Below are 27,420 nucleotides of genomic sequence, written 5' to 3'. Positions count from 1 at the left end.
TGTGAATTACTGTTGTCTCTCAAGCGCTGCCAATTCCTCAGCTCCTTTCACGATTCGTGTTTTTAGTTGACCAGAGTTATCTTTAGTTTGAATAAAAATTCGGCAGTCTTTTGTCCACGTGCTTTCGATAAGTCCATTCTTTCTCATTTGTCGTGCCTTTTTGGCGATGTCAGCATTTCGTTTGGTGAGGTTTTCGTTGATGTAGACATGTTTCCCACGAAGCTTGTGACGGTCTCTCAGAAGAGCAATCTTTTTCTTTCTGTCAACAAACCTGATCAGAACTGCCGGTGGTCGTGTCCCTCCAGTTGGAAGCGAAAAGCACATCTGAATGTGCGCAGGATCAACAGTTAATCCCAAATCTCTGAGTTGAAGTGTCACTTGCTGTTCCACAGTCTCGTTCCCTGAATATTGGTCAGAATCTTCCGTGCTCGTGCTAGCCGCAGCTCTCAAAGGGCCACGGCGCGGCTTGATCTTGATACCGGTGACTATCACATCGTTGATACGAAGATTTTGTTCCAAATCATCCACTTTTTGTTCCAAGGCAACAATGCGTCGATCTTTTTCCTGTGTCTCTTTCTTCAATTGCTGTATTTCCTGAAGAAGTGGCTCAATGCTCTTCTTCATTTCAAGTAATTCGGCAACCATTCCACTGAGTTTTTTAAGAGAAGATTTTATCTCCTCAATCTCGTCAGCTCTTTTTCCGCCAGGCATTTTGCAACAATGTAGTTAAAAATCCCAATGCAAATATCAACAAGTAGTTAGATTCACGAGCGAGTGCAGGAGCAAGTACAGATGCGTCCTTCCTCAACAGATGCGTCCTTGAGTGCGTCCATGTTCTTCTCATGCTCTTGTATTTGTTCCTGAATTCTATGGCAATGTTCCAGATGTGTTTGTTTTTTATTTTGCCTGTGTTTGTTGTTTATGCAGTTATGAGACCGAGCTGAAAAAGCATATGATATCCTCAAATGGGTTGGGGCGTGTACACATGTCTCTATGTGACAAGTCATTAGTCACAACACAATCCAATATTCTCGCACAGCAACTGATACCATAATGCGGCCATGCTTACTCACAGGGCCTCGGGTATACTATCGAGCTCAGAAGGCACGCAAACCTCTTCAGCTCTGCATTCCCCAAACGGGCGCTCAAATAATCTCTAAAAGGATGTCTTGCATAGTAATGACGGCCGTTTTTCATTAAAAAGAAATTACCCATCAGCTTAGGCTGATGTAAGACATCCTCTTAGATTCATTTTGTTACCGCTGCCACTATAGACTCGTGCAAATGCTCTTACCAAATTGAAAGCCATATAGCAGCGTATTTGTGCAAGGCGATTCATGTCAGCCCTTTATTTAGTTGGTGTGTATTACACTTGCTTTGCACGCGCTGCTATACTAATTGTTTGGCTTGTTTTGATTTCTGCTGACGCCAGCTAATGGCTTATTGCTTGCTAAAAGCAATGTGTGTGTGTTTCTCTCATTACTCTTTTTCTCATCTTGCTGCTTTTGCAACCCCCTCCATCCACACATGCGCACACCGCACACACACATTTATGCTCTCCCCTCTATCTCTGGGTTTCAGGTGGTGCAGGTGTTGCGGGCGATTGATAGAGATGAAGGCGGGAATGACAGCACGGTGTATTTCAGCATCCCTCCGGAGTCCAGTGTTGCCCTCAACTTCAGTGTCAGGGACAGTGGTGGTAAGCACTCAATCATTCCCCCTCACTCATTTTATTTCTTAATTCCTCTATTGTTTCCTCAGCCGAGAAATAAGTTGTTTTCAACATTTTGAATCTCTTAATCACCAATGTTTCTTTTTGACTTACATCGTTTTACTTTCGGGTGTCCTCTTTTTCACACCGATGGTACATTTTTGCCTCTAGTTTGATTCTTTTCTCACAACCCCCACATCTGACTATACTCTTCCTACTCATGTCCTCAGTATCCATCTTTCGCTTCTGGTGGCCCACTTGATTTACTTGTTATCTTTCACTTATGCCAGCAAATACTGGCGAATATAATGCAAAACCAAGTAAAGCTCATGAAAGTGAGTTGAAAATCCAAGCCGAGATCATCCTGTGACATGCATTAGTTTCATTCAGTGTTCATATAAATAACATGTTTATCCCGTTCGCTCATATGGACATTGAATTTGCCATACCACTTATCCTGATGCATCGTGGAGAGCCGGAGCCTAAACCAGGCTGATGATGACATGAAGAAAACCATTCACAGTTTCACACTCACACTGTCACTGACAGTAGCAGCGTTTCCATTACCCTTTTTCGCAAAACTAAAGCGATATTGTACTATTTCGATATGAAGTACAATTCCGATTTGTTGCTGTTTCCATTGAAGAGCGTTTCGCTTCTGAGGCGCAATTCTTGGAATGTCCCATCTTGCGAGGCGGAAGACGGACTCCCGGTGTAGTTACATTACTTTAAAAACACTCCCCTTATCGGGCGGGTTCGGGCATTTGGTGTTGTGTGTTTATGTGCACGCACTTGTAACTCGTGTTATAGTGCGGACGTATAGGACGGATTTCAACGACGACGTGTGTTGTGTCTCGCTTGTTGCCGGTGTAACGGCCATTTCTCATGCAACGATATGGAACGTGCATTGCACGGTGGCATATTGGCTCTCACTCGCTTTGTGCTTAAAAAGACTTGTTATCCCCTCGGGAGGCAGTTCCGATACGAAAGCGAGCAGCCCCGTACTTCCAACTTCCTATCCTAAAATGTTGTTGTTCCCAGAGGCTCGGTGAAAGGCGGGTTAAATAGCTTAAAGTTTCTGATGTTTTCTGGCGTCTTCCCTACTAAATTAAACAGACACGGCAGGACAGGAATTGAAGCTCCTCTTCTTTTATTCAACTTCTCGAACGAGGCTCGCACGATTACACCTCTCTCTCTTTTGCGCTCATGACATATGCAGTATACAAAACACTTCGGCATGTAAAACTAAAATAATTACTGAAATTAATAATTCTCAAAACAAATATGGGTCAATTGCAAGTAAAAAAAACACACATTTGCAAACAACGTGTTACATTCCTTTCATCCATGACCGGGCAGGTGTCACATGAAATACTTCTTTCTTACTTTGCGAAATACTTCTATTTCGACACGTCTCAAAAACCACCTCATGAGAGCACAAAAACTTTTTTGCAATATTTTTTTCGCAAATCCAGTGTTTCCATTACTGGCTTGCTTTTGCGAAGCTTGCCTTTTACGCAAAACTGAGGGTAATGAAAATGCACCTATTGCCTCTTTGTTGTAAGATTCAACAGTAGAAAAGAGAAAACATCATGCTTGTTCCAAGTTTTTCTTCTCTTTCCCTTTGTGACATCAAGGCTATTTGCTTTTATTCAAGTCAGCAACTCATGTTTGACTTGGGGTTGTTTTGATAATAGTTATGCTTAGCAGTTGCCACTTTTCATGGAAATCCTCAAAATATATCAGGCTGCAGAGCTCCGTCAGCACAGGTAGCTTTAATGCAGCTTTTTGTGTGCGTGTGTGTGTAAAACACTTCAAATCATAGTGCTGATGTTTTCAGATGAGATGGTGCAAGCACTCAACTCAGTAATGATCATCAAATTCCACAACTAAACCGAAGATCCATGACTTTGTTGTAATTGTTTTGAGTGTGTACATCACGATCGACATGTTCCTCTGTTGAACCAGCAGATATAAAATATGATATTAAAGGGGAAGTCAAGCCAAAAATTTTCTTTCCAATAATATGTTACATGTATATGTACTCATTAACATTAGTGTGGCTTTGGTCAGTGAGATAATTACAAATGTGAGGCTACATTTAAGTCTTGCTAGCAATTTCCAAACTGCAAACTCCCCCTTTAAAGGGGACACCAACCCAAAAACTGTTCTTTACAATATTATGCTCCCCCACTAGTCTAAACACAGTATTCTGATTAATATTGCCTTTGTGCAATATATCCACTCGGTTTTAGCCATCTCAGCAGTGGCCATTTTGCCGCTTTGCTGTTGACTGAAAATAACATCACAGTTGCTCAGAACACAGGTAACGACCAATCACGCCTCAGCTGCAGAAAACACATTAATTGGCCGTTACCTGAGCAACTGTGATGTAATTTTCAGTTGACTGCACGTGGCAAAATGGCTGCCGCTGAGATGTCTAAAGACGGGTGCATTTTGCTGCTTAATTCATATTCCATTAATCAGAATACCGTGTTTATTCAAAAGAAAACTCTTGGCTTGACTTCACCTTTAAATAAAAAAATACAAATTGTGTAAATTATGCTATAAATCTGGAACGTGCTTGCCTGTGCAATTTGAAGCTTTAGAGTTGTTATTGAGCAGAAACAACACAACTAAAGGAGAGGCCAGCAGGAAGATGCGGGATGTGTATTTGTAAAATTTTATCACACATCATAGCAATTCCCAGATACTGTACAAAACAGCCCCCATCAGGACAGTTAGGAGTATGGACAAGATAAAGGCTACCTACAATGACATAATACATTTAGTCACATTGCCTTGTTACCAATGTATGTTTTACAACTTTGATCTTCTTGCAGAAAGACTAACACAGTATATTGAAACAGATAAAAGGTTCGTGCTGGGAAAAGTCATAGCTCAAACTCTATATGTTGATCTTTGGATATGATAGTGCTGCGACTAAGCAAAGTAGAAAAGTGAGAAAAATTGTCTGAATACTGTAAAGCAAAACTATTATTTCCTTGCTTGACACATCAACACTAAGTGCTTCTGTGTGGAAGCAGGTCTGTTACTGTATAGATTGGGTTGTAATGTAGACACCATGATATTTATTATTACAAATTTTTATTTTTATTACTGTGCTGTTGCAGCTACTACCAAAAAAAATTGAAATAAAATATGGTGTTACTGTCACAATATTTCAATGATTGTCACCTTCATTCTCGCTCCGCAGGTCCCACAGCAAGTTTGGTCTTGCTATCCCAGCTGCAGCCGCTGTCCCGTTCTCCATCTTCCACTCGAACGCTTTTTGTGCCACTGGTGCTCAGAGACGGGACATCAGGTCTCACAAGCACCGGCACCGTCACTGTCTCAGTTTGTCCCTGCCTGAGAGGAGGGGCAAAGACCGGGAAGAGGGAGAAGGGTAAACAGGTTGAGGGTGAATGGGACTGGGAAAGAGAAGCCGTGTGTCTCCCCCAGCACTCGACGTTGCCTTCGCCTGGCCTCAGCACTGCAGCTCTGCTGGCCATATTGGCATGTGTTGCAACACTACTGGGTAAGTGTTATTAGTTAGCCAATATAATTTATATATTACATATACGTTGTATAATTGGAATTGCACATCAATCTAAATGTGAAAAGGCAAGTAAATAGATTTTAGAGACATTCATCCTTCACCACATGCCAGCATCTTTAATCTCCATTTAAAAGTATGAAAGGAGTTGCATAAATATTTCATAGTCACAACTGCTCGAAAAGAAGGGTTATTTTTTGCAAATTACTTCTAAAATAACTATTATGCTTGATTTTCCTTGGCTCGTGTTTTGGGTAGCCAGTCCACACAATGAAATGTCACTTCCACCTGAGCAGGAATTCACAAATGCTCAATTGAATAATGCCCAGCTGCTGAGAAAGTGTTGGTTCACGGCCAGCACCGTTGTCATTTCTATTCACTCAGTTGAATGCCTACTCATGCCTTGTTGATAGGGACATTATCATTCCGGATGAGACCTGTACAATCACAAAGGAATGCAATATTGCGTGAAGGTGATGCAGAGAGATTTTGGTCGAGTGAAAGAGTATAAACAAGCATAGTTAGTTCAAGTGCGGAAAACGTTTTAAGTTACATTATACTTTGTGATGACTTTGTGACTCTTGATCACAGTGGGGATTAAAGGTCTGACTGTGGGAGATTTCACATGTAGGTGACACCAATGTTGATGGGTTGAAGTGATGTTTCATACTGCCACGATTCATATCAACACAACATACTTATTCTGGTTGAGAGCTTGGAGAGGCCCCTTGGTTTCGCAAACAAAGACACAGAGGGATAGATTCACTAAAGGTTTGCGTAGCCTTTGCGCGGCGCAAACCGGTAAAAAAGGAGCAATCCGGGAGCGCCTAATTCACTAAACGCGCAGATGGGGAAATCCATCACTAAAGTGTATATTCACTAGGAATGCGCTCCATCCGGTAATAGCGCAAAATATTGCACCACAACTGCACCCGCAGTCTCCGCCCAGTAACCCACCTATTCACTAAGGATATTGCTCTAATCATATACCATCACAAACATGCCCACAAAACTGACAGCTTGAAGTAAATTTGCACCTGATTTACCACACATGGCAATGGATTTTTGCCAAGAACATGGTTGTTATTAGTAACAGTTGCGAGAAAGATGACAATATCAGAAAGCGAGGTTGGACCGAGAGGAAGCGTTTAGAGCGCCATTAAGCTGTACAGAGCAGAGAGGACGACAATGACATCATTCATCCATAACGTACAAATTATTGGTGCGATCGTTTTTTAAAAATATATTTTCAGAGGTTGGAGTGGGCGTACAGTATGCATCTGGCACGTAAAAATGATCGTGCCTCCCCACCATTGTTGATCAGCCCGGGTTATGTTATGTATCCTAAACGAGCAGAAAACTCCCCCCCCCCCCCCCCCCCCCCTCTCTCTCTCTCTCTTTCTCTCCTCTCTACGTGTTCATGTTGTGCCGCAAACGGCATGCACTGGTGTCATGATCCCAGGATCGAGGTTGCGTCAGGTTAATACATGCTTTCCAAACACGTTATTTGCGTCACGCAAACGCGGTGTGGCTATTTGCGCTGGCGTTAGTGAATTAGACGCTGCATATCAATGGGTCTCATTTACATTGGGGTGACATATTTTGCGTCAAATGTATGCAAATTACCTCATTTACATACGCGCAAATCACACCGGCGTACTGTGACGCATTCTGGTCGGCAGTGCACTTAGTGACGGATTTCCCCATCTGCGCGTGTTTAGTGATTAGGCGCTCCCAGATTTCTCCATTTTTACCGGTTAGCGCCGTGCAAAGGTGACGCAAACCTTTTGTGAATAGGCCCCAAAGTGCGCTGCCAACCAGATTGCACCCCGGTGCACTGGTGGTATTTGCGCGTACAAACATTTTTTCAATTTAAAAGATGTGAATGCATCAAACTGAACCAAATTGAATCATTACATACACTTTGCAATATATCGAGAAACATATCAAATCATCTTTTGTTGGAGGGATGTATCTTAGAAATGTAAAATGGCACATTTACAGTCCTAACAATTTCATTCAAATGTATGTAAAATGACCAAAAAAGGTAATTTCATAATAACTTCTACCATATTGAATGGAATCCATATCCCACTAAGTCAAACGGAATCAATTTGTTACACTTTCAAATTGAACCGGCCTTGAATTGTTTCGCACCTATGTATCGAAAACCGTATTGAATTATTTTTTTTGTGGACACCCCTATTGGCTACTTAGTGGTTGGTGCCGCTCTTATCCACTGTTGCTCTCCATGGATATATAGCTACTAACTTACATTAAAAAACAAAAAAAACAATCTATTAAAATTGCTGGGTATCTAAAGAGCAGTAGTCTGTTTTTTTTCTCCCAGTCAAATGTTAATATGTGTTTTGGAACTACAGAGTCACGGGAGAAAAACGCTTCTATTTGCCTGGCTGGAGCTCAAAGTCAATTACAGCATGGTGGCTTGCAGCCTGCTGATATGATACACCTGCCCTCTAACCCAAGGCCTCCTCTGAATTTGTTTTGTCTCACGTTTTTGTCTACCTTGAATGTTTTTCCGTCTCCAACCCACACCCCCTTTGCCTCCTCTTCCTCCTTTTTATTTCCCCCGTGACCTCCTTTTACCCTTTTCATCATTCTTTTTTTCATTTTCATCCCTCAATTTCCTTTGTACCTGCTGCCATCACACCGTAGCAGTGAGTGCCCTGTCATTGTCGTTGAGGCGTCAAAAGCGTGACTCGCTGTCACCACTGGAGGATGATGACGTCCGCGAGAACATCATCACATACGACGACGAGGGCGGCGGCGAGGCCGACACGGCCGCCTTTGACATCGCCGCGCTCCAGAGCGCCCCCCACAGCTCGCGCTCGCGCGGCTATCGCACACTGGATAGCAGGAACGTGTAAGTGTGGTATCCTTTTCAACAATAATCTCAGGTCCCTGGACAGTGGACAGGCCCAACTATTTCTTTGTTCTGTGGCGGAATCCTTTGTGTGTGTGTGTTTTTTTAAAAATTATTTTTACAGTAGCAGTCGATTCTTGTTTTCTTTCTGACTTTCCTTGACATGATTTTTCCTGGGCTCAGACAGCCTTGTGGATATCTCGAGATTCAGTTTGCTCTGAACAGTTTCTATTTCCCATTGAAAGCCGTCCACAAAAGAAAGGCTCAATAGTTTATGTTTCTCCGTCTGTTCATCTACTGAAAGCTTTCATAGTGCTCAACTGAAGGAACAGTGTGTGGTCAAAGTCCTGCGTATGAGCCTGTTAAAAGATCGACGCCCCCCCCCCCCCCCGCCATTCCAAAAGCAAGACAAACAATACCACAAATGTTGTCATGTTCCAATGTGCACATTGTCATCCATATTTCACACTATTTTTAAAGGGATTACACCTTGGTATTTTAAGCCCTTCCGATAGTTAACTATAGGCATATAATGATTAAATTCTGACCTTTGACACCATGGTGATATAATTTTTTATGAAATATAAGGTGTTTTGCTGCTTATTTTTCTAACGTGGAAGTTAAACATCCGGTCCAGTAAAACCCCGCCTCTCTCCATGTGATTGCCGCGCCCCCGTCGAGAAGTCTGCTGTTAGAGCGCTCCTCTGAAAGGCCGCTCAACTTGACGCAAGCTAATTCTTCAATAAACATTTGTAACAAAATGGCTCCTTGCCGCAAGAAATCAATGGAAGGAGAGGGAAGAAGAGAGAGGAAAGAAGAAGGAGGGGAAAAAAAACAAATCTGAGCTGGTTTTGAACCAGGGACTTGTTGCGACTAAAAAGGTGCTGCTCAATCACCAATCAGAACATGCCAGTTCTTTCAAGTTTTGCAGGGAACTTGGACGTGTTGTTTGGTTGTTGCAAGATAATGCCCCAGATCACATAGCACAGGTTGAGTATTGCAGGCAACTGTGGAAAAGGCGCTTTCCTCACCCTCCCTTCTCACCAGAGTTGGACCCATCAGACTTCTTTTTGTTCCCCAGACAGAAACATGAACTGTATGGTCAACATTTTGATCCTGATGAATACTTGATAGATGATGTAGAGTCTTTCCAAAAGGAGTTTTGCAACTGGAACATTGATAGCATAAATGTATTCAACTCCAGGGTAGCAACAACAAAACAACAAAACAACCAAACTTTGGCAGATGATGTCTCAGGAGATGAGTTGTAAGCTTAATAGAATCTCCAAATTTGAGGTTGACTTCATCTGCTAAGAGGTCAAACCTGAGCTTTAAACGGATTTAAATATCAAATGAAGACCTATTAGAATTGACTTTCCAGTGGACTTTTAACAATTCCTGAAAGTTTAATATTAATCGTTTCAATATTGTTTTCCTAAGATAGCCTACTGGATAAAGGTTAAACTCCCACTGATTGTCACACCCATCTAAGTGGGGCCAAATTCATTCTCCATATTTGACCCATCACCTGAGCGGTGCCACGCTCGCGAATTGGTGATCGAACCCGCAACCCTGTTGCTAGTATGTTGCTATGGACATTTTAATATGTGCCATAGGACTTTCATCATGGCAATGTTGAAATTGCTGTAACTTTGTCAACTTTGGAGGTACTTCCATGTGTCATTCTAAAGGGAATTAAGTGTAGAATTAGAATCTCTCTTTTTTTTTTTTTTTTTTTTTTTCAATGAGGACCATTTAGCCGCAACCAGTATGGGTTCATTTAAATGCACCAACCCTCATGACTGGCCACTTTTCACACTTTAAAAGCACACCCGACAAGGAACAATTTAGCCGAAAAGGAACAATTTACTGCTTCAGAGTGAAAGCTTTAATCTCTGCCGGTACAATAATTGATCCACTTTTGGAAGCGATCAAGCCATAACTCCCAGGTCATAATCAGGCACCATCAAACTGCTGATGTTGAGTGCTATCAAGCCCAGCAGTCCTGGCGGACCACATTGTTGTTGTCGTTTTGTTAAAGCTTGTTTATGCTCTGCTACATCAATGACTTTTTTTTGCACCCACTTTGATGTTCCTTGAAACAGTTTATTGCCTTTGGTCTAATAATAAGCTCCAGTGAATTCATGCAAGTCCTATGGAGAGGCCATTAAAACGAAGGAAAACTGCCTTTAGTTAATCAAACTAATTATTTATTATATTGTAATTTATGGAGGTAGGCACAAGAACATGAAATGCAATTCCCTGCAATAGTATTATAAAGTTGCAAAACTACTTTTACAATTAGTTTGTCAGGGAGGGTTAGCTCAACCATGTGCTGTAGTAGGGGTTGAAAAAAAAAAACTCAAATTTTTGTTGTCAACACTTCTGTGCTGATTGTCGAATCGACATCAATTTAATAGATGATGTTGTCAATATTTTTCCAGTTGGCCACTCGTGCGCTCAGTTGGCCACTCGTGTTTTTTGTTTTTTTTGTTTTTTATCACTAATCACAGGTCAAAACATTATTAATGATTTATTGGCTTCAAGTTCTCATCATCAGTGCAAGGAGGTAAAGTGGATATGACCACTAGTCAGTTCAACCTGTATGTTGGATTTTTGTGTCATATTCCTTGTATACTGTGCTATAACAGAAATAACTTGTGTGCAATATCTGTCAACACTGTTACAATTTTTATGCACATAAGGTCTAAGCTAAAAAAAAAAAAAAAACATTAGACTTGTTTTCCTAGGAACATTTTTGTGCAGTGATCAGTGACATAAAACTTTTTTGATAATGAGGCCTTTGAGCAGAGCCTAATTAAATGGAAATTACTTAAGAAGGATTTTTCATATTTATTTTTCTATTACGCAAGTCAACATTTTATGCCAGGAATGAAAACACTGGACATTTCAATAAAATCATTGTAGACCTAATGTTAAACAATTAGAGGACCTCAGAACTCGGGAAACGGGTTAGCTTAAAAAAGACAAATAGGAAGGTTTCTTTCAGGCAAATGGCAGCAGCTGTTATAAAGCCACTGACTGTCTCTGGAGTCCTAATGACCTCTTTCAAAGGTTTGCAGTCAGACATAAATCTTTGTTATGGACACGCTTAATCAATCACACAAAGAGAAACATTTGTAGTGAGCCAGGTATTCATAAAAATGAATTTTCAAACAGTTTTATTATGAAGTTGAGTTCTTAGTAGTTAGGTTTAACAGCCGCCATGATCGGTTGTAATGTCAGCAAGGAGGTGTCATGGTGATGTTTTGGGCTGAAATAATGGAAAATTAGATGGTAGACCCGGTAAGGCTGTACTGTATACCTCCAATAAGTAGCTCTGGGTAACCATTCTTAAGTGAGATAAAGGCAGAAATTATCCATGAAATTATAGTTTTTGTATTTAAATTTTTTGTTTTGGAATGTAATGTCAGAAACCTATCTATCTAGCTCCAAGCATATCCAAACAAATGTCTATTGTAATAATTTTATTTCTTTAAAATTCTGTCGAGTAATTCACTGCCAAAAATGCTTAAAAAAAAAAGTTATTTAGTCCAGGGTACTCCTTTTAGAGTGTTTGAAAGTCCCAAGAAAGAGACGGTTATCGAGTTGAATGTGGTTTTGTGTCTTCCAGACGCTACACCCAGCGCAGCCAGGATAAAAGTCGCACCTGCAGCTGGGCTCAAAATCCAGTTATTGATCACAACTACTCAGGCCCGGGAGGACCTTTTTATGGTCGCCTCTGCTACAGCAGCCACACATTACCTGTTTTACGCCGCGCACCAGGCGATACATTTGAACCGGGTCTGGCAGAGCTGGGATACCGCTTTCCCGGAGGCCAACCGGACCACTCGCTGGTCATCCAAAACCAGGGTGCCATGGTTGGCCCCATCGAGTCCGGGGCTGTGTACATAACCCCCACAGATCTCAGCACGGGAAGCCGAACAGGAAGTCATGCGGGTAGCCGCGATGGGACGGCAACCCAGAGTGGCGTGAGCACGTCGGATGAAGGAACGCCACGGACTAGTGACAGCCAGGAGAAACGACGAGGGATGGGAACATCGAGCAACTGTACTGAGGAGAGCGGTGAAGACAAAGTGAACCACAGTCATGACATGGACTGGGTAAGCACTTTTATCAAGTTAAATACAATCAGAATTGGTGTAGCTATACATTGCTCATACGTTGTTCGGTGGAGAGAATTTGTTAGAAACCGCATGGGGTACAAATTTTTCAAATTTAATAATCGACTATAATGGCTTGTATTATTGTTTTATGATTTAATCAAGTACACAAACGACTGGATAATGATGTAATTAAGAAAATATGAAATAATCATTAGATAGTGGTTTGGTGCTCATTGTTATTTCACTAATCCCTGCACAGTAATATAATTTGTCTTGTGCAATATGTCCAAGATGTTCAGGACAAAGCTGAGGGGTGGTGATGAGTCAGTCATGTTCGCACATTTATTTCCTGCCATTCATTATATTTTCTGTTTGATTTTATTTATTAGGGCAAAGCACATCTCTGTAATCCTTAGCTTCATTTAATTTTCAAACATTGTATCTCTTAATCACCCCATCTCACTCTCACAGTGCAGTAGTAGTTATTTCTTGTGTTCAATGAATCTATCAGTGGTGTCAGCACACTCTTGACTTTCTTTTCTGTTTGGCTCAATGTCTGCCTCTCCTTTTGTCTCAATTGTTCTTGTCATCACTCTTGTTCTCCAATATTTATCGTCCTCTACCATATTTTTTCCTTATCTTGCCCTCCTTAATCAATTTTGACTCCACCTCACAGTACTTCACCTTACCCCGACCCCGTACTGAAACCACTCGTGCTCACCTACATCCCATCCAGGTGCAGCCGGAGACACTACCAAGGGAGCATAACCTCGTCCTGACACGATCCGGCTCCGTGATTGGCCAGGGTCAAGGCGTAGGAGGCTGGGTGTGCGATTCAGCCACCCTCCCTTTGGCGGGGCGCAAGGCCTCCCGTGCTGGCCTGTCTGCAAAAGGTGCAGAGTCTGAATGCAATGGAGGAGCTGGAGGAAGCGGAAATGGAAGTCGGGCAGCCTCGACTGACGGACAACAGAAAGCAACCAATGCTCGCAACTACGCCACGGTGTTGCAGGGGGAGGTACGCAGGCAGAAGGACCCTCCTGGCAGTCTGGAGAGGGGAGGACTAGAGATGGGGAGCAACTTTGTGGTGACAAGGCCAGAAAGAGAAGGTGGAGGGATACCATTGACTGGTAGTCCATCTGTCTACCCAGAATCACCTGGTTTGATTGGAGACTGGCGTGATCGGGTAGCTTTGGGTGGCTATGTGTTGGCAAGAATGGATATGACCCCCCAGCTATTGCCCTTCCCCGGTCAGCCTCGAGCAGCTTATGGGGGAGTTCTGGGTGTCGGTCCTGGTTGGGTTCCAGGTATTGAGGCGGCCAGAGCAGCACCAGGGACTGGAGGTCCGCCTTTGGCTCTGAGGGTGGGTGAATTCCTCCGCCTACGTCTTGCCCAGGTCACATTTGACCCCTCGCAACCACCGTATGACTCAGTGCAGATCTATGGCCTGGAGGGTACCGGGTCCCGGGCTGGATCCCTGAGCTCACTTGAGAGTGAAGGAGAGAAGGATGCAGATAAGGAGGACTGGGGTGCGGGATTGGAGGAGTGGGGGCCCCAGTTCCACAAGTTAGCGCAACTCTTCCGAGACCGAGACAAAGAGAAAGAAGAAAAGGAACAAGTTGAAGATGGTGCCAAAGAGGAAAAAGAGGAGCCAGATAAAAGAGGGGGGAAAAGGAAGGAGAGAGGGGTCGATATGAAGGGAAAGACTGAGGAAGGATAAAAGAAGAAAAATAGGGAGAAAGGAGGAAGGGAGGGAAGAGAATGATGAAAAGACTACCAGAACTAGACTAATGTGAAGAGAAGTTAAAGGGGAGAAAGATGAAGAGGCAAAGTAATAAAAAGAGACAGAGAAAAATGAGCCCAGGGAGGGTGAAGAAAGCGAGAGAAGGGGAGGGAGTGATTGATGTAATTTAAAGCAATAAGTGTTGAAGCGCTGATATGGTTGAGCACAGATACTGAGACAATGCAGAGGATGCTTCTGCTGGCGGCGGGCGCCGACTACTTGTTCAAACTTGGGACAAGGGGAAAAACACAAATAAACAATAGATGACTGAATCCAGCGTGTACATGTGGAATGGAAAACATCAGGAAACACAGGTTGTTGTTTAAGTTATGTTTAGAAGGTCAGTGAGGAAGTAGGAATAAGCTTGTGATTGTCATTTCTGAGCATACTTATGTGTGTACAGTATATGTTAAAGACTAAGAAATCAATGCCAAGAGACATGTTCATTCTTAAAAAATAACTGGAAGGTGGCTATTGAAAAGAAAAATAATATAGGCCTACAGTGGTACCTTGACTTAGTTTCATTTGTTCCCTGACCATGTAACTTGAATCTCTCATGTCAATCAATTTCCCATATTGAAATGAATGGAAATGCCAATAATCTGTTCAAGCGCCCAAAGAAACCTCCCAAAATTTGCATATGTTTTTCCATTGAAAAAAAGGGTACTTTAGAGCGGAATGTTACAATGGCAACACACACATGACATATATACATATGTACGGTGGTGCACAGCATCGGGGAAATATTTGTGCTTGTATCGGAATGTTATGCTGGCATGAAACTGTTAAGCAATCAGTCAATCAAGTCCATCTAGGTAGGCAGTGTATCGACACCTTTGTTGTTACTTTACTCGCTGTTATTCTCTGTTGCCATCCGAGCACAAAGAGAGTTTGAAAACTTGGATGTTGGATTTAAAAAACAAGAATGAAAAAACAGCCTGGGTTCTGCCCTTGGCCAGTGTACGGTATAGAGTTTAAAGTACGTCCTGGATCCTGTGACCCCTCGCTAACCTCATTGCTTTGTCGCAATATTACACAGTCCCGTCCCGGCATCCCATTTTTGGCCATACGTATGTCAATTGCACAGTACGATAAACCCATTAAAAGTGAATATTGTCCAAATTCACATTTAGGTTCTAATTCACATCCACATCTAATCGATAGCAGGCAAATAGGTATTGACCGGAACTAGAACTACTTCCTGCTTTTGCGTCGAAGAATCATGAAAAATGTAGTCTTACTATCCACTGTGGTCAGACAACGCAAGCTGAGCTTTCTAGCTGTATATTTCCAATGTTACAGTGTGTGACAGGTGCGAGGTAACCGGCACAGCTGGCTTCCTATAGCTGTCGGGACAGAGTAAGAAAGGTTTAGCGCTGTTGAACTGTCAGCGGATAGCATTTAGCATTAGCGAGTGCGCCACCAACCCGTCGGCACATGTCGGCCGTCTAGCGCTAGCACGACCGTGTGTTGATGAAGATCGACAAGTGATTCAATTTGGTGAAATTTATTGTCACGTCTTGTTTTTTTACTTTTGAAAATCTGGTCACCCTAACGTTCACACTTTGTTGTAAAGTTTGCTGCAGCTATCTTGAAATGTAGTGTATGATGCTCACTGGTATGTTAATGTATGTTTTGCTCACGGACAAAGCAAAACAAAAAACAAAAATAAACAAAATAAAAACGCCCGGCGCTGGCTCAGAAACCCGCAAGTTGGGACGCTCATTAGTTAAGGTATCACTGTAATGCAGATACATTGCAGTGTATAGATTGAACTGCTATTTTTCAAGATATTTGGGTGGTTTATAGGCCAGGCTTTTGAAAATTGGCTGTATACTTGCACATATAAATATATCAATAAGTACACAGCATGTTTTCCAATCATTTCAGTGCAATTTCACAGTTAAATTAAATTCAGCATGCAGCCATCGGAAAGAAAAATCAGAAGAAAAACAAAAGTCCTAACTGCAGTTACTTCTCATCTCTCCCTTGTCCTACCCCTTAACCAATAACAATAAAGAAAACTTACCATCTCTCTATACTAGCCTATTGGAGCAGATGACTGAATCTGAATATCATACAAGGTAGTCTGTCTCACAGGGTGACAACAGTAAGTTGCAAACAAACCACCCAAATGTTTTTAGGAAGCAGTGCATTCTTTATTCATTCCAATGTAGCTGTGTTAAATATTCTTTTTCACCAGGCCACAATGAGATATGATGTCCCGAACAGCAAAGAAACTAAAATAGGATAGCACGCAGAGGCTTGAATATATATTTGAATATAAAGTGATAAGGGAACAAGAGATGGATATACAGAGAGAGAGAGAGAGAGAGAGAGACAGGGGTGGTTGAGGAATGAGACCACAGTAAAAAAAATATATATATATTCAATTTGAAATGGCAGAATGGTAAATTTTTCAGCTTGCTGCTTCATTCTAAATGAAAATGATGAATCATTCAAATACTGAGAAAGACTCCTTTCAGCCCTCAAGGAAAACAGACATTGTGAAAATTTAAATGATTTCAGGATGTGATCCCCCCCCCAACACTCCCTCTCGTTCCCCATCTTTTAGTGTTGCTATGTTTACAGAGACGCACACAGGCACAAATGGAACTCATTTTCACTCTAAGGCTTTAATTGTACTACAGTCAGTTATAAAAGCAAACACGTCTACTGTATTGTGTAATGATGATTCCGTTACTGATATCGTAAATGTTTTATAGGAGAACTATTTTTTATGTATATCAATCAGCCCTGTTGTCTCACTTGATGCGTCTCGAGAACAATGCATGACTTTTGATAAAAGATTTAAACACACGCACACCCCAGCGTCCCACTTTAGAACCCATACTGGCCAAATAAACATCCTTGTAGTTTAATAAACAACACCATGATGACTCTTTTTATTTTCTCATAAAAGGTCAGGATGCAAATGATTTTTCAGCTTGACTGCACTTTCATACTGTGTAATAGAAGATGATTTATGTTCAAGATGATAGTTGTCTTTATAAGATGTGGATTAAAGAAATGATACAATGTTGGACTGTATGTAAAACAATTTAATGTAAATAGCAATGGATTTTATTGTAGAAAGAAAGAATGATAAATGAATTTTGTTCATCAAAAGCAGAACTTACTGTACATTTCCAAATGGCTCACTGTTCGGACTGTCTGTATGTAGATTAGAAAGAAATCAACTAAAACGGATTCAACAGCCGTGTGGACTGAACACAGCCTATTTCTCCTTTGTGCAACACGTGGACAAGACTGGATTTTGTTTTGTGGCAACTCTGAGCCGCTCACTGGTACTTGTGGCCTCTGACTGAAGTTTATTGTGCAAAATATTAGTCACTGGATGCTTCAGCGCGGTTTGGTCCCACTGAGAAACCTTTTTGATGAAAAGTCAGTGAAGTGGATAGAAACTCTATTAAAATGCTAAAATAAAAATCCAGTTTATACAGTTTTGCTAAAACTGTAGAATATCATCCTGATATGGAACTAATAATTGGTTTTAAGGACATAGTCATCAGCGTAGCGTTGCCTGTGGGGTATGGGAACAGTTCATAGTGCACATATTGTATGCAGAGCAGACTGATTACCTGAATGAATGCCACAGGATTGCCATACGCAATCCCACCTGTGTGACTTTGGTAATGTTTACACGTACAGAAATATTCCACTATGAACCCAGTTTGTTTTGGAAGAGTCACTGCAATATAAACATTGCTTTGCGGTTTCACCTGACAATCTGAATTTGGACATCAGTAGTTTATTGAGACGTGTGCAACTTAATTTAAAGTTTTAAGTCTCGTCTTGTTTTTTCTTTCTTTCTTTGTGACAGGATGGCAATTGGCACAAAGCCTTTGGCTCCTTTTTCTTCTTTTATTGTATTTATTGGCAGTAATTAAATTATTTTAATCCCAAATCAAGAAAGTTACAAACAAGAACATCACTTTCTTGGTTGCGAGAAGTAGACATTTTGAAGGACTAATATTTATGACCTATATTTATGACCTGTGATTGGTTGGCAACCCGTTAAAGGTGTACCCCGCCTATACTGCCCGAAGCCGGATGGGATAGGCTCCAGCACCCCCGCAACCCTTGTGAGGCGCAAGCGGTTAAGAAAATATATGGATAATATTTATGACTACTTCCACAATCTTTTGAGAACCAATATGTGATAAAAAAATATATAGTAAAGAGTAAAGACAGTAGTTAGTTTTGATCTGTGAATTGGGTACAATCCTTACAACATGATTACTAACATGATTTTAATTTAAACTGGTGTATAGGAGAGCTGTGTCTAATATTTTGAATGACCATGTAGAAAAATTAGCCTTTTTAGGCAAACAAGTACCTTTACCAGCAATGAAACAGTCCAAGTGTGGCTGATGAACTCCTACAATCCAAAAGAAACTTTCCTACTCATGGTTCGGCACCTGCCGAATTGCATATTTGTGGAAAGCTCAAATTGAATTTGTATCAGCATTTTTAAAGAAGAAATGTAAATATTTTCTCAATGCATTTCCATTTATAAATTAAATGCAAATTCTCTGTATTTGCAGACCTGGTTCTAATTCTCTATCCGTTGCAAATAGCATGGGTCCACTCTACACACAATCAGTGAACTTAAAATGTTTAAAGATGACATTTGTATTGGACAGTTTAATACAGCCCCCAGGTGTTTTAACGTGTCTGTGACATGCATTAGTCAAAATACCCCAAAGATCAAGTCAAGTCAAGTCATCTGTATTTATATAGCATCAAGAAAGCATATAGATGGAAATTTGCTCATTTGGGGGGCTGATCTATCTCATGCAATACACCAGCCCTCATTCCGCCCACATACTGTTGGTACAGTGCCGAGCTTGGCTTTCATTAGCTTGACAAGCAGAGAGCTGGATCCCGCTAGCGTATTCCTACTTTGGCCGTTTCCTCTACTTCCTCACTTCACATGAGTTTTTGGGGCGTCCGGATGCTTGCTTCTACTAGCGGAGACAGAGCCCAGAATACGGAAAGCAAGTGAGCACCCAAAGACGGCAATTTTGTGAAGCATGGACACATCGCCAAATGCTAACACCCCCGCCACTCCAAGAGCTTCACAGAGCAATCAAGTAAGTGTTGTTTATTAGAAGCTAACACTGTTAGAACGCAACTCCATTGAACCCAAGAAAACTACAACTCAAACGAGTTTAATTAACCATATCTTCACTCCTTGAAGACATTATTGTATTATCACCAAGCAACAAAATTACTGTAGTCTTGTATGATGCATGACATGGACACACAAAAACACATCCCCACACCCATGTCAGCAACGGGATCCAAGCAACTGGAATATTTGGCCGGCTAACGACTCGCTAGTGAGCGCAACAGACGAAAGGGACTTTACAAACTTGGACGACAGAACTATGAGACGATCTAGCGCTAGCTAAGATGAAGCTAGTAGCGGATTTAAAATGAGACCAAAGTGAAAATAAACATCCTTTGTTCTGCCGTTGGCCAGGGAATGGCGCGGGATACTTGATGTTAAAGTTAAACATTCCATGTGTGTTGACGTGCCTGTGTGCTGTTAGCTAATACTGTTTTGCTTAACGTTTGGATTTGACATGACGTGCCACATCAAAATTTCTCGTTCTCATTTGCTCTGGAATTTTGGCCAGCTGAGATGATCGTTTCATTGGCTAATGCAATTATGCTAATTAGCTTAACTGTTTTGAAGCTGGGGTGAAAGTACACTAGTAAAATATCGAAAGATGTACTTGTTTAATTTCACACTTATGGGTGAGCAGGTAGCAACCTATTTGTATAGCAACATCAAATCAGTTTTCCATTTACACCGTTAAATAGCCGCCCCCCCGACCCCCCCCCCCCACTTTTTTTGATTCGTCAAGATGACAATCACTATAGGTGTCATGATGATGAGTTGGAATCAGTCAATTGATTCCATAAATTGAATTTATTGTATTTTTTTTTCCCAATATGAACGCAATTTAGGACAATCAGCATCCTGAAATTAGATTTTGTTTGGCTTTCAAGATTCTGCTGCAACTCCCTTTTCACCTGTTTAGGTTATTGTCCTCCACATTTATGATTTTATTTGGTGTAAAAACATATTTTTGTGTAAGTTTTCATATCAAACAAGGAATTTAGCAATGTATACACATTCAGAAAAAGAAAGATGTCAGCAAATATAATTCTTTGTTGTGCCATTAAAAAAAAAAAAAAAAAACATTCCTCACTGCCTTGTTGTAAAGCATCCCTGATCAACTGCCAGTTTTGCTAGAGTCTACAATGTTGGTCCAACATACTATAATCTCATGCTGGTCAGACTACATGATGAATTCCACCTGGCAAACTGTAGACCTGTATAACGTTTATCGGAGCCACAGAATCAAACAACGTATGAACTGGATGACAACTGCACCAAGATAAAGATGGAAAACAGTGGGGGTGCAGAACCTCACTGGATCTGCATTTTGTTTAGTTACAAGTGAACAAAATGATCAATTCAATCACTAAACATTGTGTAAATTTGGTTTGTCTCATTTCGGATGAATTAATCAACAGGCTTTTCTTCAATTTTGCAAATATTCAGAAAGTAAAACACTGTACACACTTTTACAGGTTCTAAATATCCATCCATAAATAACCAACTATTTTATTTTATTTTTGTTCAAACATGTCTTGGTCTCAATTTGACATGGACTCACAATTTCAGTAATTGAGGGGCACCAATAACAAGGTAATTAGCTCAATTGAAATGCACAAGTAAATGACTTGTAGTGGTGTTTTACTCATCAATCGCACCACACAACTCCACGTGCACAATTGGTTCCTTCATATCTGCTTATTGGTCTAATTCAAGCCCGGCACTGCTTGATTGATCCAAATCAAAGCAATGAGTCTCTGGAGTTATGCAACACTACAACAAATACAACCCCTTGATAAAACTCATCATTGAACCTTTTGATCAACATGAATTGATTCCATCAAAGGTGTGATCTGATTCAGTGAATTAAGTTCCATTGAATTGAATAAAAGAACACGTGCACAACGCAGCTACACAGTATATGATTAGACAGGAAGTCACAGGACAAAGTCAGGATTCCTGCATCTAAATTTGAAGGTTGCTATTTGAATGTTTTAATATACGTTAACATAGAGATCTAATTGGTTTTGCACCCTCACCTAGCGTCATGGCTCCTGCACGATGTTAATACAGTTCTACAATTGTGTGCTGTACAAAGTGTATTTATTTCCGTTGTACTTTTTGTTTTTGTAAATTTGAATAAAAAAGGAACTATTTCAAAGAGATGAATCAGTCCCACCTTGTGCTTCTTGTGCTGTCTCCCAAATTTCTGGATAATCAAACTTCTGCTGCTTAAATTTGCTTTGTGTGTGTTTGTATGTGTGTGTGTATGGATAGATAAATAGAAAGAGAACTGAGAGAGCTGTGTAGTGCATGCAAATGTGCACTCACAAGTCTTGTGAATATGTGGGTGCGCCATGTCGAATTGGCCCCTTGAAATTTCTAAACCATAGACTGCATGAGTGTGTGTGTCCGTGATTGTTTGTGTGTCTTCTGCAGGATGAAGGAGAAACATATCTGTTCTGATCCATCCAGATTCAGGGGATGCGAGAACGGGCTGAGTTCGACACAGCAGTGGAGCTTTCAGATGACGGTTGACATTAGTTCGTTTGTTCAGTGGCACAATGGAAAAAAGCAAAAATTTAAGTTTGATGGAACTCTGTTAGTCTCATTCCGCAGCAATCATTATAAATGATTGGCTTAAGGGGATGTGCACGATTGGTGTGTGACTGAATGGCTGGTTAAAAAGATTTATTAAAATAATCACATGTTGAAGGGGGGGATTGTTTCTACATGATGATTTAGGAAATGATCGTGTTAGCTGGGTCTCTGCTTGATTACAATGATAATACCCGCCTCAAGTCAGACACAAGAGGCAGACAGAGAAGCATATTAGCCGTTAATATGCAAGAATACGATCCACTTTAACGTGGTTCCAGCCAGACGTTGAAAAAAAAAAAGTGTTAAAAAAAAAAGAGAGAGAGAGAGAGAGAGCGATGATGATGACACGTTGACTCGGGAAGGCTGCCAAATGAATAAAACGGAGCTCGGAAAATAAAAAAAATAAAAAAGTGTAATTGATCACCCAAGCAATTGTGGTGTTAAAAGCACTAGCCGTGTCAATCTTCGGTTAGCTTAGTATGTTAGCATGGATTCTCCATGATTTCTTGTCCCCCTTCATGAGCAGTGCTGTCATGTTTATTTTGAAGTAGTAACGTTGTTACTTGACTAATAATTTATTTTAGAAGTAACTCAATTACAGAACGGATTACTTGATTTCGATTTTTAAGTAATTTAATTACTTTACTGATTACTTTTTTAAAATTAATTACTGCTTTCCCGATTTTAAAAGTTCCTTAGTTTACTGATTACTTGATTTTAAAATAAGTTATATTACAAGCTACTTTATTAGTTACTTATTAAAACAATCACATGTGACCTGGTGCGGGTATTATTTCTACATGATGGTGTACTGTAGACCATCATTGTGTTAGCTGGGTTAATTACAATAAAAGTCAAAAACAAAAGGCAGACACAGAGAAGCATATTAGCCATAAATATGCAAGAATAGGCTCTACTTTAACGCGGTTCTAGCCAGACGTTGGTTAAAAAAAAATAAAAAAATGTAATCCATAACCCAAGCACTTAATTGTGGCGTTAAAAGCGCCAATCTTAGGCAGTGTTTTAAGTGGAAAAAAAATCTCCTAATACTCTCCTAACTCTCCTAATATATATATATATATATATATATATATATATATATATATATATATATATATATATATATATATATATATATATATATATATATATATATATATATATATATATACATACATACACACACACACACACACACACACACCCACACACACACACACACACATAATGAGAGCAAAGGAAGAACCATCCATTCAGAGTATTATCTCAGTTTTGTGAGTCGGGACTTTTAGAAGTTAGGTTTACAGTTCACAGCAATTGTTTTTTTCTTGAGTGATTTTCTTTCCATTTCGTTGTTGATGTTTCTGATCACTGGTTCTGATGATGCAGACCAATCTCAGTGTCACTCTGAAAAATACCGTATGAGAGAAAATTTATACTCACACTTACTTATGAAATCTGCATTTAGAGCTTCTCCCACCCTTATTTTACTTATGGGTACAACCGTACGCCACACACAGTGGTATTTTCGTTTTAAAGGAAGAAAATAACGTGAAAAGTATGCAGCGGAAAAGTCAATAATGTGTTCAACTTACAGTAGGTCAGATAGGTGTGGCAATGCAAGATGGCCACCGCCTGCTTCACTCATCGGTACAGCATGAGCAGCCATTTTATTTTTACGTCCGTGCTGTATGAGCCTGCAAATCCACCGTCTAACCGTAGTCTTTGTGAAGCATTGAGTTGGGACAGCATGGTAGCGTTTTTAATTCATTTTCTTAACTCCAGAACTATGGTTCAACACACGCATTCGGGTTCGCTAGCTTCACGTTTACAGCGGCCGACTTGAATGACGGAAGCGCGCTTCTCTCACAAAGCACAGATCTGTAAAAGTTCTGGAGTATGAGTGCACATGTTGATGTGTTGAGCGCAGGACTTCCATACTATAAGTAAGTACGTGGATGAGAGGCGCTCGCCGGAACAGCTTTTGGGGAGAAAAACATGCATTGTCAAGTGTACCGGAACGCTGATAGTACGTTCTTTGCACGTTGAGAAGTACCTGAACGCTCAAGTGAGATTTTTAGAAGTGCCGGAGCTCCGTACCGGTGCTTAAAACAGTGATCTTAGGTTAGCTTAGCATTTAGCATGGCTTCTCCATCATTTCTCGTCCTCCTTCGTGAGCACACATTTGCCACATTATTTTGAAGAAGTAACAATTGTTACTTAACTAATAATTGATTTTAGAAGTAACTTTGTTACTTTACTGATTAAAACATTTAACTTAGTTACTGATTTTTTTTTTTAATTACTTGGTAACTGATTGATTACTTGATTGTAAAAATAACTCATGTCTCGTTACTTTATTAGTTACTTATTCAAATAATCACATCTGAGTTCGGTGTTGTGATTTTATTTTTATTTTTTTATATGATGGTTTAGAAAATGATTGTTAGCTGGGTCTCCGCTTGATTACAATGATAATACCCGCCTCAAGTCAGAAACAAGAGGCAGACACAGAAAAACGTATCACCAGTTAATATGCAAGGATATTACATTGCAAACTGTATTTGTGATTAGGTTTGAAATGATACTGCAGTGTGCGGAAGAAACAGCCACTGTAATATTGTGACAGTGCGAGAGAGAGAGAGAGAGAGAGAGAGAAATCTCCTAAATATGAAATTCATGAGTTGGGTGGAGACAGCGTGTCTAAAAATGATGGAAAGTAATTTGGAGGCAAAACAGAGCTTTGACTTCTCTGACCGGCTGTCTGCTCCACACGCACATGTGCGCGCACACACACTGCCGCCAAACTGATAAAACATATTCACCTGGAACCAAACAACATTCTTATCGATTTACAACTCCTATAGGTCTGTTTATCAGTCTCCCTCAAGCGTCAACATCGCAATGCAGCATTCGAGGTGAGGTGAGATATGCTGTCATCGCACTGTCAATAATTACTGCATGCATAATTGATCATAGCATAATGACAGCAGGAGATAAAATGTACTCTGCTGGGAATGACACTGTAGTTGTGACTCAAACACACGCACACACTTTCATCGGCCTGCTTGATTGCATCACATGACTCAGGTTGGTGTGTCAGTGTGCGTGTGTACTGAATTCAAGTACATACAGATTCTTCATTCTGTTTGAACCTTACTCTGAATCCCTCTGGCAATTCTGCACCGTGGAAATGTGTGTAAGTGTGTGTCGTGTGTGCGTGTGTCTGTACACTTGCACCCATTCATTTTTATATTTCTGTAATAATTCGAAGCTGTACAGGTTACTTTTAAGCTGTCAGACTGAGAGCTTTTGGAGAATTTCTGACATTCAGCGAACTGAAGCACTGGATAACAATTTCAATGTGACACCTGTCAGGTACAAGGTTAAACATTTATTACATACACACAATAGAATCAGCCAAGTAACTTAATAAGAGAACTTTTAAGCACATGTTCAAATCCAGTAGCTGAACAATCGAACAAGGTTTCCTTTTTGTATCTCACATGGAAGTCAACATTTTTTCAAAAGAGACAGAGAGAGAGAGAGAGAGAGAGAGAGAAAACCTACACTCGCAACGCACACACTATGGATAGGGCTGGCCAATGAATAGTGAAAATCCCATGAGAAAAAGCCCTAGAGCGCAAATGTTTGCTTACCCCTGAAGATGCTCACTCAGTTGCAAGTTGCACATGCCAAAATCCTACATTCTGGCAGTAGCCAAAAATTGTAACAAAATAAAGTAAGAACTGTTTCTTTAAAATAATGGAACTCGAGTAAAGTAAAAAGTAGTGCTGTCAAACGATTAAAATTTTTAATCTGATTAATCACACTTTTTAATTTTGATTAATCACGATTAATCTGCTAAATTACTCACGTATTCGCGTAATATAAAATCAATACAAAATACCGTAATATTTTGACATTAACGCATTTTATGATCTGAATGTCATTTGCAAACATTGATTAAATGCATGTACGCAATTGCATGCATGCGTGTATTGCTCAAAACGTAACAGCATCATATCAATTGGGTGCAATTCAGCAATTATTGATTAATTAAACGCAAATGACTTTTGTTTTATCTAAAGTCCCGTCGGGGTATTTTTTAAAGCGAAATTTACCACCGAGCACACCAACTGGAGTCATCCCGCTCATTTTGGAACAACAGGCATAGGAAATGCCGTGCATTGACCTAATCACTGACCTGCGCAGCCTTCAATGTAACCAGTCGCGGTTACGTTCAAGGCTCAAATGCGGTAAAAAAAAAAATAGTGCGATTAATATGTGTTAATACGTGATTAATGTGACATTTTTCTGTGATTAATTAATCTATTAACGCTTTAACTTTGACAGCCCTAGTAAAAAGTCAACCTCCAAATAATTAAGAGTAAATAAACATTCAGTAAAAATATTACTCAAGTATTGAGTAACTGGTGATTAATTTAGGATGTTTACATTTTATCATCAGAACAAAAAAAATAAAAATATGTAGCCATTGTCCAACAATGGATTCTGTAACTAATACAATATATTAATGTGATATTATTATTATTATTATTATTATTATTATTATTATTATTAATGATAATAATAATAATATTTTCAATATAAAAATAATTTAAAAACATTCAGCAATAGAATTTGTTATTTTTGTATTCTTCATAGAAGGTTCATCAAAGAATGAGAACTTCTGCTTTGTGTGGGATTCTACTAAGTCATTCACCTTACAAGGGCGGAATCTCTGTCGACAGAAAAAACATCAGTGAGTTAGGTCCGACGGCTATTTATTTATTTTTTTTACTCATTTTTATGTGCAGAATCCAAAACTGATCTCAGTTTTTCTCTATCACTTCAAGTTTTTGAGCTATAGGATCCCTGATTTCTTAAATATTATGAAATAAATGTGTGTTTGTAAATAAAACACTAATTGAATAGTTACAGGCTTTGCAAACTAAAAAAAAAACAGGCTAAAACGAAATAAAACTTACAACTGTATGCCCATAGCTACGATGCTAAGAGAAAAAAAAAAAAAAGACACTAATCCTCTTAATTCCTGTTATGCTAGCTTTCTGTTTGCAGATATTGATAGTAATATTGACCTATTGGGAGCTGCACACACTTCTCACCACACAAACAAGTTGCCACTCGTAGCTGTAGATGTAGTCCAATCATAAGAAGCTCTTCTTACTACAGTCTTACTACAAGCAATCAGCAGAATTTTGCTTATCTGTAGGCAAGCTGTGGAGGAAAAAAAATTGACTTTGGTACCAAAAAAAAAAAAAAACTGCCTGCAATTTTGGAATCAAAATAGAGTCATCACCACACCAGGATAGTGAAATATTCTGCAACATAGACATTTAAAACAACAACAGAAAAAATATTTGCTTCATTTTACCAAAATTACTGAATATTCTGAAAGTTCCTATTGATTAAGTTTATTGATAAATTATAGGCTTTTTCGCAGAGGTGACAAAACTATTGACGGTAATGACTCAAATCGAAGTATAGGGATTAGGATTTAAAGACTTCAGTAGAAATTGAAGTATCAACTCAAGATGTTTACTTAATTATAAAAGTAATGGTTTCAAAACTACTTAAAGTAT

The 27,420-nt window shown here is 39.9% G+C and overlaps 1 protein-coding gene across 3 annotated transcripts in view; it reads left to right on the top strand.

The window, feature by feature from the left end:
- cdh24b (cadherin 24, type 2b) overlaps positions 1-21,378 on the top strand; it is a 222,353-nt gene extending 200,975 nt beyond the window's left edge. For 2 of the 3 annotated variants that reach the window (XM_077497950.1, XM_077497960.1), the window contains 5 exons: positions 1,582-1,699; positions 4,929-5,249; positions 7,944-8,151; positions 11,786-12,275; positions 12,955-21,378. In XM_077497950.1, coding sequence (XP_077354076.1) covers positions 1,582-1,699; positions 4,929-5,249; positions 7,944-8,151; positions 11,786-12,275; positions 12,955-13,995 — 2,178 coding nt within the window. In that variant the 3' untranslated portion in view covers positions 13,996-21,378. The remainder of the gene's footprint in view (positions 1-1,581; positions 1,700-4,928; positions 5,250-7,943; positions 8,152-11,785; positions 12,276-12,954) is intronic. The other variant, XM_077497970.1, reaches the window with a different exon arrangement.
- The last annotated feature ends 6,042 nt before the right edge of the window (positions 21,379-27,420 follow it).

This window comes from Festucalex cinctus, chromosome 1, assembly GCF_051991245.1.
Source record: "Festucalex cinctus isolate MCC-2025b chromosome 1, RoL_Fcin_1.0, whole genome shotgun sequence".
In the NCBI taxonomy this organism is placed as follows: Eukaryota; Metazoa; Chordata; class Actinopteri; order Syngnathiformes; family Syngnathidae; genus Festucalex; species Festucalex cinctus.
The sequence above is the reverse complement of the archived record's forward strand: the minus strand, read 5'-3'. Positions and strand labels throughout refer to the sequence as shown.